Here is a 16,615-nt window from a genome sequence, read left to right as displayed (position 1 = left end):
GAGTATATTCAAATTGAAGTGCGAGAGTGTAATTTCCGGCCGTCTAGAGCCCTAATCATAAATTTTCTTACCTCAGCCCCAACCATGGTGGGGCTGAGGTGAGTGGTTCCTCAGTCTGTGGATGTCCCTCCCTGGTTCACCGCTCTTTCGAATTCCTGGATCTGCCACTGTTGATTTATTATATAATTATTTTTGCGCTTATTTATAATGCGTCTATTGCAATTTTCACTTTATCCTCTCAAACAGTCCTAAGAACGTTCAGAGTGCGCTACTTCACAGGGGGATTCGCCCAATTGACCCCACCGGGGCTCCCCCTCCCCCTTTCAAAATCCAAGCTACGTCCCTGGGTCCGCAGGGCCCCAACTTAGGAGCCCCGCTACCCAGGGTCCACGAATCTAGCACTCTGACTCAAAAGAGCTTTGTTGATACACGAACAGCATTATGTGTCTCTGTCATCGACTGTTAGGACATATATCATATATCAAATGGCGGATGTTTCAATTTGTAATCATTTTGTAGAGATAAATAGAAAAATTATATTCAAATTTTATGTCTGCGAGTGACATTTCCGGCCATCTAGAGGTGCCATATTTTCTGGTATGGACCTTTCATCTGTAAAAATTCCTCCCTGCCCCTCTCCCTATTTCAAATTCCTGGATACGCCACTGATCTCATACTATATATCTCGTCGTTAAAAAAATTTAGAATACAATGACAAACACGATTAAGAAAGAGCACATCTAAAATCATACAATGGGATCGTCAACCGGGAACCAGAAAAAGGGCCCCCATGTCTCTGAAAGCCACAGTTTCCTCAGCCCCAGAGTTACGCCACTGACCATATGAATTTTAAGAGCAATGGGTAAATAAAAACAAAAGTCGTCGGAATAAAATTGGAGAGGCAGAGGCCTCTTTTGTTCTGGTCATGTTCTGATTGGTCGGTTAAGTTTGAATGGCAGTCTAGGTCTATTGACAGGTCCATCTTGAAGGTGCAACGGTGGCCCCGCATTCACACATTTATTGAAAAATGTTTCCATAAACAAACTTGGTTGTAAGCAGCACTGAGGCTCAAAAATGTTCAGTCCTTCAGCCCAGTTTAATGCGACTTGGTTAACATCATCTTGATCTTCCAGTACACAACTCTGTATAGGCCTATTCGCACAACGCTAAATGTATGGGTCACTGCTTGCAGATGTGTTACCATTTCAGTCCTTCAGCCCAGTTTAATGCGACTTGGTTAACATCATCTTGATCTTCCAGTACACAACTCTGTATAGGCCTACTCGCACAACGCTAAATGTATGCGTCACTGCTTGCAGATGTGTTAGTGTTACCATTTCTCTCTCCCGTATCTTTAGAAAAGAAAATCATTGGCTTCAAGTTTTCATTTTTAATTTATTTTCTAATCCTTCTTTTTTCCTCTTTGAAAAAAAAAAGGTGTAATGTATTCCTGGCAGTGGCAAAAGCCTATGAGATTTGGTGCGGGGGTCCGCAGGGCCCCATCCATAGCGTCCTTGGTCTAACACCCTGATCCACAAGGGCTGTGTTGATACATCATAATTTGTCTCTGACATCGACTGTAGGACATATATCCCACCTCCCCCACCTTTAATTTGTCAAACTAAAAAAAAATGGAGATAAAAAGAAAATTATAGACCTATTCAAGTACAGCCATCTTAGGAGTAACATAATCATAACTTTTCTTACATCAGTCCCAACCATCGTGGGGCTGAGGAATACAGATCCTTCCTGGTCCCCCTCTATTTCAAATTCCTGGATCAGCCACTGATCCAGCAATTTTTTTTCCGTTGTTATTAATATTTAGAGTACGTACAAACATGATTAAAAAACTTGCACATCTAAAATCCCACAATGGAATTGGCGACCAGAAGATAGCCTGAGGCCCCTGACCCACTCATTTCTGGGTAACTTTGTAAGCATCGAGGGTCCCTAATATTCAGCCCTGAAGGTCATCTCTGCATTAGATTTAGCATAAGAACATAATGGCCAACACTCATTACTGTATTCTACCAAGGAGGTATACCTCCTTGATTCTACTAGTCACAATTAAACTGTCAACCACCAGTCAAACTATATATCAATCACTATCAACGGACCTTTCTGCTGAAGCCCCGCCCCTTTGAAAAGTGTTGCCAAGGTCTCACAAAAAGGCAGCGTAAAAGCATACACACATACATTATGGGACAACACGTGTGCTTGTAAGACGCACGCGTATTCCTGCACCGGTTTTGATTGGTCAGTTAAGATTGACACTCCGGAAAGGCTCATTATATTGCACCAATGTCCACTACATTGTAACGTTGATGGCGCTCTAATATTGGTTCATATTACAATTTAAAATCACAGTAAAAAATGTAGAATATTTTTTGCACATACTCTTACTATTTTTATTCTTCGAATAAAATGGAAACTTCAATAAATTACATGAGATCCACGAAAATATCATTTGCACATAATATACTTAATTAATTTGTCTTCACAAAGAAAAGTAAGTTCATATACAACTAAGTGTACATCCCTATTAGAAAATTTTACAAAAAATCATTATCACAAATATTTACTAAACAATCAGGTAACTTCAAAAAGTGTCTTATCATAGGCCATGATATGGTAGTACAGTTAGGTTAATTTTTCTGTCCAGCAACAGGATTTGTTAAATTCTCTAATTGAGATTTACACCTAATACAATTATAAAATTTACATAAATTAATATTATTTCATAATACAAACTGATGCAGTAATTGTAACATTTAATTTAATAACATAAACATATTTTCCATTATAAATTTAAATTTTCATAGTCGCTCATCATATTTTTGAAAATTTCAGATAAAATATAAATATATAATAGTGTACAATAAAGCCTGGCGTTAGAATTATATTTTATAATACAAACTGATGCAGTAATTGTAACATTTAATTTAATAACATAAACATATTTTCCATTAAAAATTTAAATTTTCAGAGTCGCTCATCATATTTTTACAATTTCAAATAAAATATATATAAATAATAATGTACAATAAAGCCTGGAGTTAGAATTTTATTTCATGGAAATATAAGTTGGCGCTTATACACAATAGAACCAACGTGAAAGCATTGAAGTAGATTAAGGAACGAAACTTAGGGTCAACATCTCCTTTCCGGTACCAGTATATCTGTTGAAGAAAAACACATGTTAAATTTTCTGTAGTACTGCTTTATTATTAATGTCATTAAATAATATTTTAATTAAGTATCAAAGTTAATTTTAACTCTTATTATTATTTGCACTAAGTGAAAACATAGCAATCTATTATAGATGATTAGAACAGACCATTAGATCAAAGGAAAAAACAAAAACATGTTAAATTTTCTGTAGTATTGCTGTATAATTAATGTCATTAAATAATATTTTCATTAAGTATCAAATTTAATTTTAACTCTTATTATTATTTCCACTAAGTAAAAACATAACAATCTATTATAGATTAGAATAGACCATAAGATCAAATGTTGTGCTTCTTCCTTTTGGAAGATAGAGAGGTAGAGAGAAGCTAGAGATGGGAAAGGAGAATTAAATCAATTAACTGGTAAACAACACTTTGGTTTCCTTACCAGAATCATGTTTCCCACACAAATGCAAACAATCACTGTTGCAAAGAACAGGTTGATCCCACGAGGTGGCCATGGAAAAACAATTGCACTCACCAACGTAATCTGCAAAAAAAAATCTATCATTAAAATCCTCTATTCAGTTCTATCAAGTCTTTGAAACATGAAAGGGTGGAATCATGTTTAAAACTTCCTGCTCAATAGCTGATGACAAATGAGTATTCTTTAAATATTTTGGTGAAGTAATTAACTAGAGAGCTGCAGAGCCTTGTAACATTACTAGGTGTATAGCATCAAACATCTACTTAAATTAATGAACTATTCTGAATTTTCACCACATTTCATCTTTCAAAAACATATAACTTGATTAAATCTTAATCACAATAAACAGAACTTGGTAGTTGTGAAAAATGGTAGTTATACCCTTTTTTCCCCAGTTTTTAAATATTGAAAAATCTGTGTGTCATTCCGAAGTTTTCATCAAATATGCTTTTTGTGTCTTAGAAAACTCAGTTGTACAACATTTCAACAATTTTTACCTCCAGAGCCTGGCTTTAACATACTTTTCTGTATGTTTCAATTTGAAGAAACACAATTATTCAGTTTCACTTGAGTTATAAAATGAGTAATAAAAAATCTGACAATATGTAAAAGTAAATGTTTTACTTACAAAAACTGAAACTCCAGTGACAATTCCAATACCTAAGTTAACTGCTCTGTCCTGTGGAATACAAGAAGTAAGAAAGGTTTTATAGATCTGATATTTCAGAAAAGTGCAGTGTATTATTAGGTTGAGGAATTGAGCACTTTTGGGTGAAGAGGTTTTTGAATTATGCACTGGAAATCAAGACTGATGTTGATATCACCCTTTGAGTTTGAAAATTAGTAAAAAACAAATTATATTTGCCAATAAACAGACGTACATAAATCCGGCGATAACATAGTTTCCATACAGACCCTAAAACTGGCTGGAAACCAATAACAATTTATGTAGTATTAAGGTTTGTAAATCAGCAAAAAATTTGTTTGATTTGTTTATCATTACAAGCTAACAACTTATTGCATTGTTTTAAATATATGCTATTGACTGTTTTAACTAAATAAATATCCACAGTGTGATGTGTACATATAAAATGTCTTAATTAAAACAAATATAACTTACTCTAGTTTGAGGCTCGCCAAACAAAGGCGTCTGCACATCAGAATCATAGTAGCTCATATCTCATGGTTGTCTGTTAAATAGCTTGCCTTCATAAAACCATGGCTGGAAATTATCTAATGTAAACATTTAGAAAGATGTTAGACTCCAAGCTCAAAGTGACAAAGTTCACTATATTATCAATCTTATTCAAGAATAGAATACGTCTTTTCCACATCTACCGATTCGTGGAGAAGGCATATACAACAAGTTGTTAGAAGCATGGAGCAACCATTCGTTAAAAATTTTCCTATTCTACCATCTTTGAACTCTCATGCACCAGTTTGCCACCAACAGCAGTTGTTTTAAATTGGGCCATATATGCATTTTTGCTTTTTACCTGTCCAGAAGTTACATTCAGGCATGTTTTAATGATATGAATGAAAAAACACCAAATATTTCATAGAACACACAAAAAAATAATAATGATCTGATATTAATTTAAGGATCTATTTACATCAGGTGGATTCCAAAAGATATACAGTCTGTCTCCTGTTCTTTCCTCCCATCATATTTTGCGGAAATGATATGGCTTGGCTAGGATTATTGCATGTAGGCTAGGCCTAGGCACATACTGTTCTTCTGCAACCACTGTCTGCAACACGACTCACTTTCTCTATTCAACTGAACCCAGGGTTAGGCTGCGTAAGCTAGCTAGGGCCTAGTCTAAACTAAACTAAAAAAAACAACACACAATATTTGGTTAGGGGGCTATCACACAGTGAATGAATAAGTTATTAAATGAAACAACAAGGCAACATACCATTAATAAATTAAGAAAACGCCCATTACTTGCCGTCCGCTCGTAATTAAAATAAAAATTAAGCCTATGCAAAAATTAGCACCAATTAGGGCCTAGGCTAGAGGGCTAAATACCCGGCTAATTAAAAACCTGAGATATATGACAGCGAAGACGGATCCTCTGACACAACACAACACGACGGACGAAGACGACGGCTAAGGAGAGTCACGTGAAATTTGAGCGTTATAGATGGCGCTACAACGAATCTTTTATTTTCAGGAAGCTGAGAGGTCAACTTCAGATATCGTACAAACGATGTACTGTATCCGCTTCTTGAAATGGTTGTTGACCCACTGAGGTGAAATAATATCGAAAGGATATAAGTGAATTTTGTATGATTCACGTCGATTCTTAGAAGTTAATCAAACTGGAATTGTCAGAAGATACATTTTACTCCTATGAGCCACGTTTGAATTTTATGAACCTGTTTAATTTTACGTTTCTTTGAGGCAATTCACTGAGCGTTCGTCTTTGTTCGGTTGGCTTTCCCTGCAAATCGCCGCTTTTTACTGAATGAAGCTCTGCCGCCGCATTGCATGGGTAAGCGATTCTTCCTGGATTTTCATACTTTGGAAGTGCTATTGTAAGAACGATAGTAATATTCTGTAAAGAAATTTTGTGTTAATTTACATTATGCATATTTTCCGTTGAGACTCCTCCCAGATAGCAGTAATTAGGCCTTAATTTATCTGAATCATTTACTAGGCTGGCCACCCGCCACCATTGAAAACTCATCACGTTATCCTGCCATATTATGGTCGTTGAATATTCATTACGCGCTGAAGCCATTCAAAGTCTGCGTGAGTGCATATCGAATTCTTGTCATTCAAAGCCGTTTACTAAAGGTCATTTGTAAACGGGATGATGGATTTGTTTTCCAGGGATACTACTCGTAAATGTTTCTTGCGTTTTATATAAAAATCGAATATATATTTATTTTAATCGATTGTCAAATAATCATGTTCTGCTGTTTAGGGTTATATGAATGATGTCGAGTAGTAATCAGCTGTACTAAAAATAAATAAGAATGCCTTGATATCGTTAACTTCCGGGTCAGACATAAACAGTGTCACTATGTATTTACTGTAGATAGATCGCGAGTGTACAGTGAAGGCATAGCTTGCTTATTTGTTATGTTACCAAAACGTGATTTACATAATTAAATAATGTTCATAAAAAAGTATTTTATGTAGGATATAAGGTCAAATGAATCATTATGCATATATGGTATACAGGTACAATTTGCATCAATCAGATATCCATAATTTAATATTCATTAAAAATATGTTTGGGCCACGAGAATGAATGTTGTAGATTTGCGTCGATTTGTGGCCGGGCCTGCCTTCGCTCTGTGTTCGCGACGAGTGATCAGTGATAATAATTCGTTTTTCTGTCTGTTTACGACTTAAAAATTCCGTTTTTTAAAACGAAGTATATTTTTTTTCAAAATAATGAAAATTTTCGTGCGGTAGCTTTTTAGGTATGCGGGCAGTGGACGCAAATCTACAACTTTCATTCCCGTGGCCTTATTATGTCATGGATGGGATGGCATATATAGACCTAGTTCAGACTAGTTGGATAAACCTGGCTCAACTCAATGGGTTTATCCACCTGCCAGTCTGAACTAACTGGCTTATCTCAAGCTGGGCTGTGTTCCTATAGTAACTAGGCCTGGCATTCCACAGTGTTTAACTTTTCTAAGCCGGGCTTTAATCGTTGCAGGGGTCTTGCATTGACTTCTGGTAACAAAATGACCAATCAGCATTCAAATACTTAGTACTGTGAGCGAGCGTATGTTTCGCAAGCAATGTTTTGAAACACGCTTGCTGGTTACGATTCATTATTATGAAAATTCTCGCGCCTGGCTAATCCCGCCAGTCTGAACACCTGCCAAAGTTAAGCTGGGTTTAACTCAAACCTGGTTTATCTCCAAGTCTGAACGTAGCCATACTGTACTGTACTGTATGTGGTATGTTTTCTGATTAATTCAGGGCTTTTAATAACATTTAAATACTGTAGACACAGATCTTTGCCAAATTAACATTCATTAATTTTTTGTAAATACTCCATCCAACAATAATGTATTTGCTTTTAATAATATGATTTATTCAGATTTAATTACAATACTGTACTGATAATCTGATATTGGTTTTTATATTTTTTATATTTTCAGGCTTCAAACATAATGAGTATTGCTGAGGTAAATAGATAGGACCTGTTTGGGGATTTTGTAATCTTATACCATCTCAAGCATCCAAATGCGACCTTCAATGATGCCAATAATACAGTTTGATGTGAAGACATTCTGTGAGAATCTACGGGCTACTAAGCCTCCTTATGAATGCCCTGTGAAAGAATGTGGCAAAATTTACAAGAGTTTACAAGGCATGGAATATCATCTATATAATTATGATCACAACAACCCAGAAGGCAATGGTTATACAACTCCGATCAGAAGGGGATCCTGGAGAAAAAGCCGTGGAGGTGGAACTGTAAGGAGGTCGCCATCACCAGTTATGAAATCCCCACAAAGAGAAGCTCTGACATACGCGCAAGCTCAACGTCTAGTTGAGGTGGATATTAAAGGGCATGTGTACAGACTAGACATTTTTGATTATATAGATGTTGTCACAGAAGATGAATTTGAAAATGAGGAAAACGAAGAACAAGAAAAACATGAAAAGACACCGACAAAGACTCCAAAGGTTAAAAGTGGAAAAGTAAAAGGTAAAGAATCTTTGAAGCAGCGCAAAGAACCCACATGTCCTCCAGTACCATCAAAGCTACCAGAAGCATCTTACAAATTGATGAAAGACTATGAAGAACTACCAGATGCTCCAAAACGTGGCAGTGCATATTTCAGGTTTATTGAAAAGTCACAAGAGGAGCTTGATGAAGATGTTGAGTATGACATGGATGAGGAGGACTATGCTTGGCTCGACATGATCAATGAAAAACGCAAAAAAGATGGTCATTCATTTGTTCCACAAGAAATTTTTGAGACTCTCATGGATAGACTTGAGAAAGAATCTTATTTCCAAAGTCAAGCATCCGGGAAATCAGACACGAATAGTCTGATTGATGAGGATGCTGTATGTAGTATATGTCAAGACGGTGAATGTCAGAATAGTAATGTCATATTATTTTGTGATATGTGTAACTTAGCTGTTCATCAGGAGTGCTATGGAGTGCCATACATTCCTGAAGGTCAGTGGCTCTGTAGAAGGTGCTTACAGTCCCCATCACGAGCTGTAGATTGTGTGCTGTGCCCAAATAAAGGCGGTGCATTTAAGCAAACAGATGACAGCCGCTGGGCTCATGTTGTATGTGCTCTATGGATTCCAGAAGTTGGCTTTGCAAATACTGTATTTCTAGAACCTGTGGATGGCATAGATCACATTCCTGCAGCCCGTTGGAAGTTGACTTGTTATATTTGTAAACAGCGGAATGTAGGGGCTTGCATTCAGTGTCACAAAGCTAATTGCTATACTGCTTTCCATGTGACGTGCGCTCAACAGGCAAGTTTGTTTATGAAGATGGAGCCTGTCCGTGAACCCGGAATTAACGGCACATCAATAAGCATCCGGAAAGCTGCATTCTGTGACATTCACACACCAGCAGGAGTGGAAAAGAAACCAGTACTGAGGAAAGAGAAGTCACCAGTTAATGAGGATGTTACTGGAAAGGGGAAGGGCTGGTCTGCAAAAAAAGCTAAAGCACAATCTCGAAAGAACATGAGGAAAGCCAGGAAAATTCTAGCTGAGAAGAGATCGGCAATGCCGGTTGTATCAATTCCATGTATTCCACCCAAAAGGTAAATTGTTGTGATACTATGATATTTTTTTAGAAGCTTTCAATACTTTAACTGAGTTACCAAAAAAAAAGCAAACCCAAAAAAAATAGATTCCAATTATACAACTACTTTTTTTTAATGCTACTTTTTTAAAATAAGATAATAATTAAGCAGTTTGTAAATTTTTTTAAATTGTTAAATTTTTGCAGAGCTGCAGGGAATGACATGAATCATGTGATATTCATGACTGAACTACTGTATACAATTTTACTGAACACTAACACCTACTGCTTTGTTTTGATTTAGGATATCCAAGATAACATCCAAAGTGAACTTGCCCAAGAAACAGCAATTTATGCAACGCCTTCTAGCATACTGGACGTTAAAGCGACAGTCTCGTAATGGAGTGTCCCTGTTGCGTAGACTACAAGCACATCATCAGTCACATAAGAATAAGAATCCTGTATGTACAGTATTACCAAAATATTTGTTATTGTTCTTTTGAGATTAAAAAAAATGTTCTTTATTTCCATGATATTAATATTTTTGTAAATAACTATTTTGTTTCTCTATGAAGCTCAATCAACACTATCAAATTTTATGTGAAACAAAAAAAAATTAATTATGCCCATATTTGGATGTAATATGGCATCATCATTTCCATATATGGGCACATCACACAAATTTGTCATCAAATTTAATAGTGTGGACCGAGCTTTTAACTGTAGATCGTTGAAAGAAACACTAATGCAGTATTTATGCATTTAAAATAGGTGACTAATTATTTACAGTGAACTTTCACCTACTTAATCAAAAAAATGGAAACAATGCATACTGTATATTGGTTATCCCAGACATTTCAAAGTTTATGGAAGAATACTGTATGGTTCATGAATTAAGATTGAAGTAACTAATTATTTCTATAAAGCATACTAAAAACACTGTTCAATAGCCTTTTAATATTTTTGTTGCAATATAATTAATTGTAATTATTTGTGTTGATTTTATCATGTTGATTTTTTCCCTTCATAGGTTGAAGACAAAAAGGTAACTAAATTAAAAGAGCATCTCAAATATTGGCAACGATTACGTCATGATTTGGAAAGAGCAAGGCTACTTGTAGAGCTCATAAGGAAACGTGAGAAACTAAAGAAGGAACATGTACGTATAACAAAAAACAAAAACATTTTTCATTTATTTTTAATTTATATTTCTGTTACATTTACATAACCATTACCTTTGCATTTTGCATGTCACCCATAATAAACGTTGTTGTTCAAGCTCTCAATGAATTTGGGAGTTTGAATCATTTGCTGTGCATTTTGCTTCATTTTTTGTACAGGACACTTTACCTGTGTACTAAAATTGTATTATAATAATTGTTTGTAACAATTATAAAGTTAACGTTAATGAGTTATAATCTGGTTTCGTCTGCTTTTTTTTTAAATGTTAATATTATGATTACTATAGTAGTATTATTAATATTTTATTTACTCTTCTTTTCTAGTTGAAATTAAGTCAAAGGGTATTTGAACTGCAGCTGAAGCCACTCAATGTCCTGTTGTTGTCAACATTATCACAGCTTCAAGAGAAGGATTTGCATAATATTTTTGCTGAACCTGTAACAGTTGAAGAGGTATCTATAATGCCATTCAATTGTTGGGTCCTTTTGTGTGTCATTGTTTGCTGTGCTGCCTCCTCAAAAAATAACAACTACCATTGTTTAGAGTATTACAGTTGTATAGAAAACCGAAAGGTCCACTGATTAATCTCGGATAAAATTGATACTCCAAGTATCAAAATGTACGCCATCATGTTAGATTCAATATTTCAACATTAATTATGTCATCATAATAAATAGGTGTATAGGGTATTAACTTTGTCCTACTACACTCCTTTAAGCAGGACACTTTGCTTTAGACCCAACAACAATTTTTCTGTGGCCTGATAAACTAAAAACCTATGTGTGTGGCTACCTACCATCTTTAGTTATAAAACACTAAGTTGTTAAGTCCAGACATATGTAAAAAGTAATATCAAAACTGCTCATAAAGCAGTATAAAAAATGTATGAAGGTTTTTGTAAGCACATTAGAAATTTCTGTTTGGCCCTCCGAAACATTTTATGCCAAACCCTGCTCTAGACAAATTTCCATTGGGGGAGATTTTTTAAGCTTCTCAATAGACCATTCATGAAAGAGTAGGGGGATTTTCCTGATCATGGTAAGCCTTGCACTGCAGTTGTTGCAGGTCCTTGGGGCCTAATCAAAATATCCTTGTTGGTTTTCAACAAGAAACATACATTTACATTTACAATTTGAATTATAGGCTCCAGACTACTATGATGTAATCAAGAAGCCTGTGGACTTTAGCACAATGCGTAAGAGGCTGGAAAACCATAAGTATCATTCCGTCACGGATCTTGAGACCGACTTTGAGCAGATGATTGATAACTGTATGCTGTATAATGGTAAAGAAACAGTATTCTATCGAGATGCTGTCAAGATGAGAGACCAAGTAAGCTTTTGTTTTTTTTGGTTTTTTTTAATTATTATTATTTTTTTAAATATTTTTTGTTTACTAGGAGGATCTTTGTGTATTTTAGATTTTGTTATCTAGCAGTGGGGGATTTTCGATAATGCTTTATAAATTAAGTCTCAACATGAGGAAGTTTTTTTGTTTGTTTTTGGTTTATTTCTTTTCCTTTTGGTCTGACAACCTTTTTGTGGCAACAGGAGACGGTGTATGAGCGGCCTGGTGCCACCTCTGCTGAAGGTTGCAGAACCCTGCGGGGATGGGGGGAGGTGTGTGGTAATAAACAATTGTGCCCAAATTATTTTTGTTCCTCTTTAAGACACTGTTTTTTCACAGGATTTAAAACAATATTGGATCAATATAATTAAATCTCTTTAGTAGATAGCTAAACTTAAAATTAGTGCTACAATTGTTAATTGATTCTGTCATGTACCATACTTCTCATCTCCTTTTCCATTATTTCAGGGCGGTGCTGTCATTCGGCAAGCAAAGCGCTTAGCTGAGAAAGCAGGCTATCACTCCAGTACTGGTATGCATACAGTCAAGGCTCCAGAAGTGAAAGAAGTTGAAGAGTTCAAGTTAGATGATTGTGAGTTTAATGTATTACTTGTGATATATCTCCAGTTAACTTAAGCCTGATTGTCCAAGTCACTTTACTATTGCTTACAGCTTTTCACTGCAATTATTACACTGCAGAGCTGTCTCCAAAGTAATTGTGAAAGCTCTCCCACTCAACCAATCAGTGCTGTTGAAGATTGGTAATAGAGTGTAGCGATTTTATGAAAGTCAGGCTTAGCCTTAAGCCCTGTCCAGACTATCAAATTCTGGTTGACAAACATGTGACATGCCTATATGTGGTCATGATGACATCACATCATGACCATATATAAGCACATCATGACTATATATAGGCAGTTTTTTGTCAAAGAAAATTTGATAATGTGTACAGAGCTTTATGTTGTGTTTTTAAGACCTCCATTCATGATTTGTTTTCATTTGCTTAGAGCTTATGAAGATAAGAAATTTCTTAATTACCTCCATGTTGGGCAATTCCATTATAACAAGGATATACACTCTTGACAAAAATGACTTTATACTCTAAACCTTAGACAGAGAACATAGTTCAATCCATTCCTGTTGGATTTGACTGTTGTTTTCATTAATAACAACTGTTAATCCACACACTGAATACACCATGATTTTAACTTGCATTGTTGCATATTTTATAATTGGGATGAGTAACTAATAAATCTAATCGAACTAATTATCTTGTTTTTCCCCCACCTCTCATTAGTTGATAATGCAATTTGTGCCGAGAATCGTGAGCATCTTCCTCTGGAAGATCAGCTTAATAGTCTCCTCGAGAAACTCGACATGACCTGCAATATCAAGAGTGGATTGGCCCGCGCAAAACGTGTCAAGCAGCTCCGCAAAGAAATTAACATAATTAGACGAAAGATTACGATGCAACGGACAGGAGTAAAAAAGGGGCCGGGAATAAGATTGAACAAAACCAAAGATGACACTTCAGCTGACAGTACATCAGAAGCACACACTTCAGGTAAATATTGATAAGGTGTCAAATGGCCGAGTGGTTAATTCGGCCCCGCAACATACAGCCATAATATCGGCGCAGGTTTGAGCGGCATGCTCCGCTATGGTTTTGGTGGTGGAACAGGTCTTCTCGGGTAAGGACTATAAACCGTAGGCCCAGTGTACACTATTGGCTCATGTGGACTTTAAGAACCCAGCACACCTTTTCGAGACAAGTAGGGCGTTGACCTGGTTTACTGGTCCATACAGCCCTGTTGCCCTACGGTTATGGATCCTAAGATGGTTTGCACGATATACCTACGTAAACAATACAAATTTATTTCTATATAACAGCATACACTGTAAGAAAAATACCATGTAGAACATGTGTTTGCATAATGAAATAGTCTAGAAGAATTCAATATCCTGCATGAGGATGTTTGCACTAGATGTATGTATTAAAAAAAACATATGGCAAAAGAACATTCGCCTATGCTGCTTCATCGCTGTGGAACAAATTGCCACACTCTATCAAAACTGCCTCCCTCTATTGATGTATTTAAGTTAAAACTGAAATCCCGTCTCTTTAACTCTTTTTAGTCCATCCCCACTTTGCATTTTCAATTTTAAAAATCTTTCTCTAGTTGTACTCTCTGCGCTTTTGATCATTTACTTGAAATTAGCGCATTATAAATGTTCAAATATTATTATTATTTATTATTATTATTATTATTATTAACTTACTATTGTGCATTTATTTTGTCTGTAGGTGATGAATTAAGTGATGTTCCTACAAGAAGACATCCAGCTTCTCCTCCAACTCTTAAACCAGCCCCAATATTAAATAGGAGCAAGTCCAGTCCAGGCAGGCCTGGTCGAGGTCGACCAAAAGGCTCACCAGGGAGAAGAACTCGTACATTATCAGGACAATGCAATTCCTCGCAGGACTTATCCATCCCACCAACAATCCCGGAATTTTCAAAATTTCAGGAGCCCAAATCTCCTGTTGGAAGAAAATCACCTTGTGCTCGGAGAGCATCTGAAAAACTTGCATCTCCCAAGTCTCCAAAATCTCCTAAACCATCTGAGAAACTCTCATCTCCGAAACAAGTTGAATCGATAGCTCTGCCAAAGACACCGGCAAAACTAATATCTCCAGGACGCCGTCATACTGTCACTATAGTAACTCCCTCACCTCGTGGAAGAAAACCTGGTAAATCTCCAGGTAGGAAGAGCATGAAAAGATCACTTTCTCTTGATGTGGAATCTCAGAGACCAGTTAAAAAATTAAATAGCGAGGATAATTTGCATGTAGAGACAGAGTATGAAGGAACACTGCCCTCACCTGCTGGCAGCCCAAAGGCTTCAAAAAAGTCAGGACGCACCCTTAGCTCAAGTAGCACAGAAAAATCGCATGATAAGAAATCATCCATGAACAATAACTCTGAACTAAGTAATGGTCTTGATGAGCCTGTCAAACCAAAAGGCTTCAGCTTTTTTACTTATCGAGTGGACACGAATCGCCCACGTAGTAGCTCTGACTCGGACGAGAGCGTCAGTAGCACTTCAGATGGTCTAACATCCGAGACTTGCTCAAGCCACGGTGAAGAGGGTACAAGTAAAAAGCCAAAGAAAGGGAACATTCATGAAGACAGCGATGGCGAGGCATCGTGTGAGGAAAGCACAAGTACAGTTAGTCGGGCTAACAGAGCTGCTGGTCTGATAAGAGGTAACATTACTTAATTTCTTAATTTAGATACATAATGAAAGTATTCAATTAGACATTTCTTCTGTATATGTTTTAAGAGATATGTTTTTGTTTTAAGACGGGCAAACACTGTCATATGACCGTGGGCTGACTTAACCATCTCTGATCTGTTAGTACTAACTGAGTGCTCTCCTCTTCCTGTTTCATTCTCCGTGGAATTCCATCACTGACGAATATCAGGGCAGTGTGTTCCCGACATAAAACTAGTTTGAACAATCGCATCCAATGTTTGATTGCTTTGTAATGGAGCTGCACCTTGATTGAGATGCTTAAAATTGCAGGCTCATAAATCCTGTCACATACGGAATTATTCATTACTAAAAGCAACCTTCTAAGCCTCATAATAAGATTTAGTTTATAGAGCATTACCCTGTAATTGGAGAGTGTACTTGCAGTTGAATGTGAAATATATACAGTTAAATAAATAAATGTTTGAAATGGTAGTTTTGAATCAAAAATATATTTAATGTTTTGTGTACATTTGAAATACTATACATCTCTGTTACTTGTTGAACTCATGGGGGATACTTTGCCAGTCTTTAGTTTTCGTGCATTTAACTTTATTATTTCATTCAAGTAACCACAATAACTCACTTTTGCACAACAAAAGCAACATACTTGTCACTGCCTGCTACTGCTCACGTCATTATTATTAATTTTGCTAATTAACATTTTTCGTTGTTTTGGTTTTTTTTTTAAGTCCATGAACACATTCTATTCATCTATATTTCATTTCTTTCAGTAGTGTGTGCGGTGTACATAAAAACTGTTTTATTTTTTCGTGAAACAGTTGGTAAACCTGGGAAAGTTGGGGGTTTATCATAACTCATTAGAATAAATCTGGACATGGATTTACATTTGCACTTGGTCCAAATGTAGGTGCATGCATGTATCATTATTATGAAAGGTCGCCATTTTTTTGTAACATTGGTTTTATCTATCCAGACACTGCTTAGCTAGCCTTTAATTGAAGTGTTACAGTGTTACAGTTTACAGCCATTTACTTTTGTAGTTAGGAATAATTCCTGGAATGGATTTATACTTAAAAATTTACCTAGTCTTTGGAAAAACACTATAAAATTGACCTCAAATAAATATCTTTATCACATAGCCGGCAAGACGCGGAGCAGTAGCTGGGCTTCGGACGAGGACGACATCCCATTAAACCCATTGGATCTTGTTTGGGCTAAATGCCGAGGCTACCCTTCTTACCCAGCCCTGGTAAGTGACAACTCCAGGCTAGAATGATCTGCTCACACACATACTCCCTTTGTTAAATTCTGTAACATCTCTACTTATATATTAGTGCGGATATCTTGCATTAAATTTAAACTTAACAACATGATTGAAAGAATATAGATATGAATATTGA

The 16,615-nt window shown here is 36.1% G+C and overlaps 2 protein-coding genes across 4 annotated transcripts in view; one reads left to right on the top strand and one right to left on the bottom strand.

The window, feature by feature from the left end:
- Window positions 1-2,383: 2,383 nt before the first annotated feature.
- On the bottom strand, window positions 2,384-5,838 carry LOC117115377 (transmembrane protein 243-like). Of its 3 annotated transcripts, none has more exons than XM_033259144.1 (5): window positions 5,706-5,838; window positions 4,778-4,890; window positions 4,286-4,336; window positions 3,619-3,720; window positions 2,384-3,179 (listed from the first exon to the last, which is right to left on the bottom strand). In XM_033259144.1, the coding sequence occupies exons 2-5, from the start codon at window positions 4,832-4,834 to the stop codon at window positions 3,057-3,059; spliced, it is 333 nt and encodes a 110-aa protein (XP_033115035.1). In that variant the 5' UTR covers window positions 4,835-4,890; window positions 5,706-5,838; the 3' UTR covers window positions 2,384-3,056. The 3 variants fall into 3 exon arrangements, with proteins under 3 accessions (XP_033115035.1, XP_033115034.1, XP_033115033.1); XM_033259143.1 differs by having other exon boundaries at window positions 4,778-4,879; window positions 5,577-5,753; XM_033259142.1 differs by having other exon boundaries at window positions 5,577-5,751.
- Window positions 5,839-5,869: 31 nt separating this feature from the next.
- LOC117115376 (bromodomain-containing protein 1-like) overlaps window positions 5,870-16,615 on the top strand; it is a gene marked incomplete in the record, with an annotated part of 12,659 nt that continues 1,913 nt past the window's right edge. Inside the window, 9 exon segments of the mRNA XM_033259141.1 lie at window positions 5,870-6,155; window positions 7,789-9,429; window positions 9,715-9,871; window positions 10,441-10,569; window positions 10,916-11,044; window positions 11,736-11,924; window positions 12,408-12,531; window positions 13,237-13,503; window positions 14,245-15,204. Of these exon segments, the coding sequence (XP_033115032.1) occupies window positions 7,874-9,429; window positions 9,715-9,871; window positions 10,441-10,569; window positions 10,916-11,044; window positions 11,736-11,924; window positions 12,408-12,531; window positions 13,237-13,503; window positions 14,245-15,204 (3,511 nt within the window).

This window comes from Anneissia japonica, unplaced genomic scaffold (assembly GCF_011630105.1).
Source record: "Anneissia japonica isolate Jap-2015-1 unplaced genomic scaffold, ASM1163010v1 scaffold287733_len118669_cov163, whole genome shotgun sequence".
Lineage (NCBI taxonomy): Eukaryota > Metazoa > Echinodermata > Crinoidea > Comatulida > Comatulidae > Anneissia > Anneissia japonica.
Note: the sequence above shows the minus strand (reverse complement) of the source record. Positions and strands in the feature narration are given on the sequence as shown.

Coding starts and splice junctions, on each gene's coding strand:
- LOC117115377 (XM_033259144.1), bottom strand. CDS start 4,834: ATGAGCTACTATGATTCTGATGTGCAGACGCCTTTGTTTGGCGAGCCT. Junction 4,337..4,777: donor TTGGCGAGCCTCAAACTAGA/GTAAGTTATATT, acceptor TGTATTCCACAG/GACAGAGCAGTTAACTTAGG. Junction 3,180..3,618: donor GTGTGGGAAACATGATTCTG/GTAAGGAAACCA, acceptor TTTCTTCAACAG/ATATACTGGTACCGGAAAGG.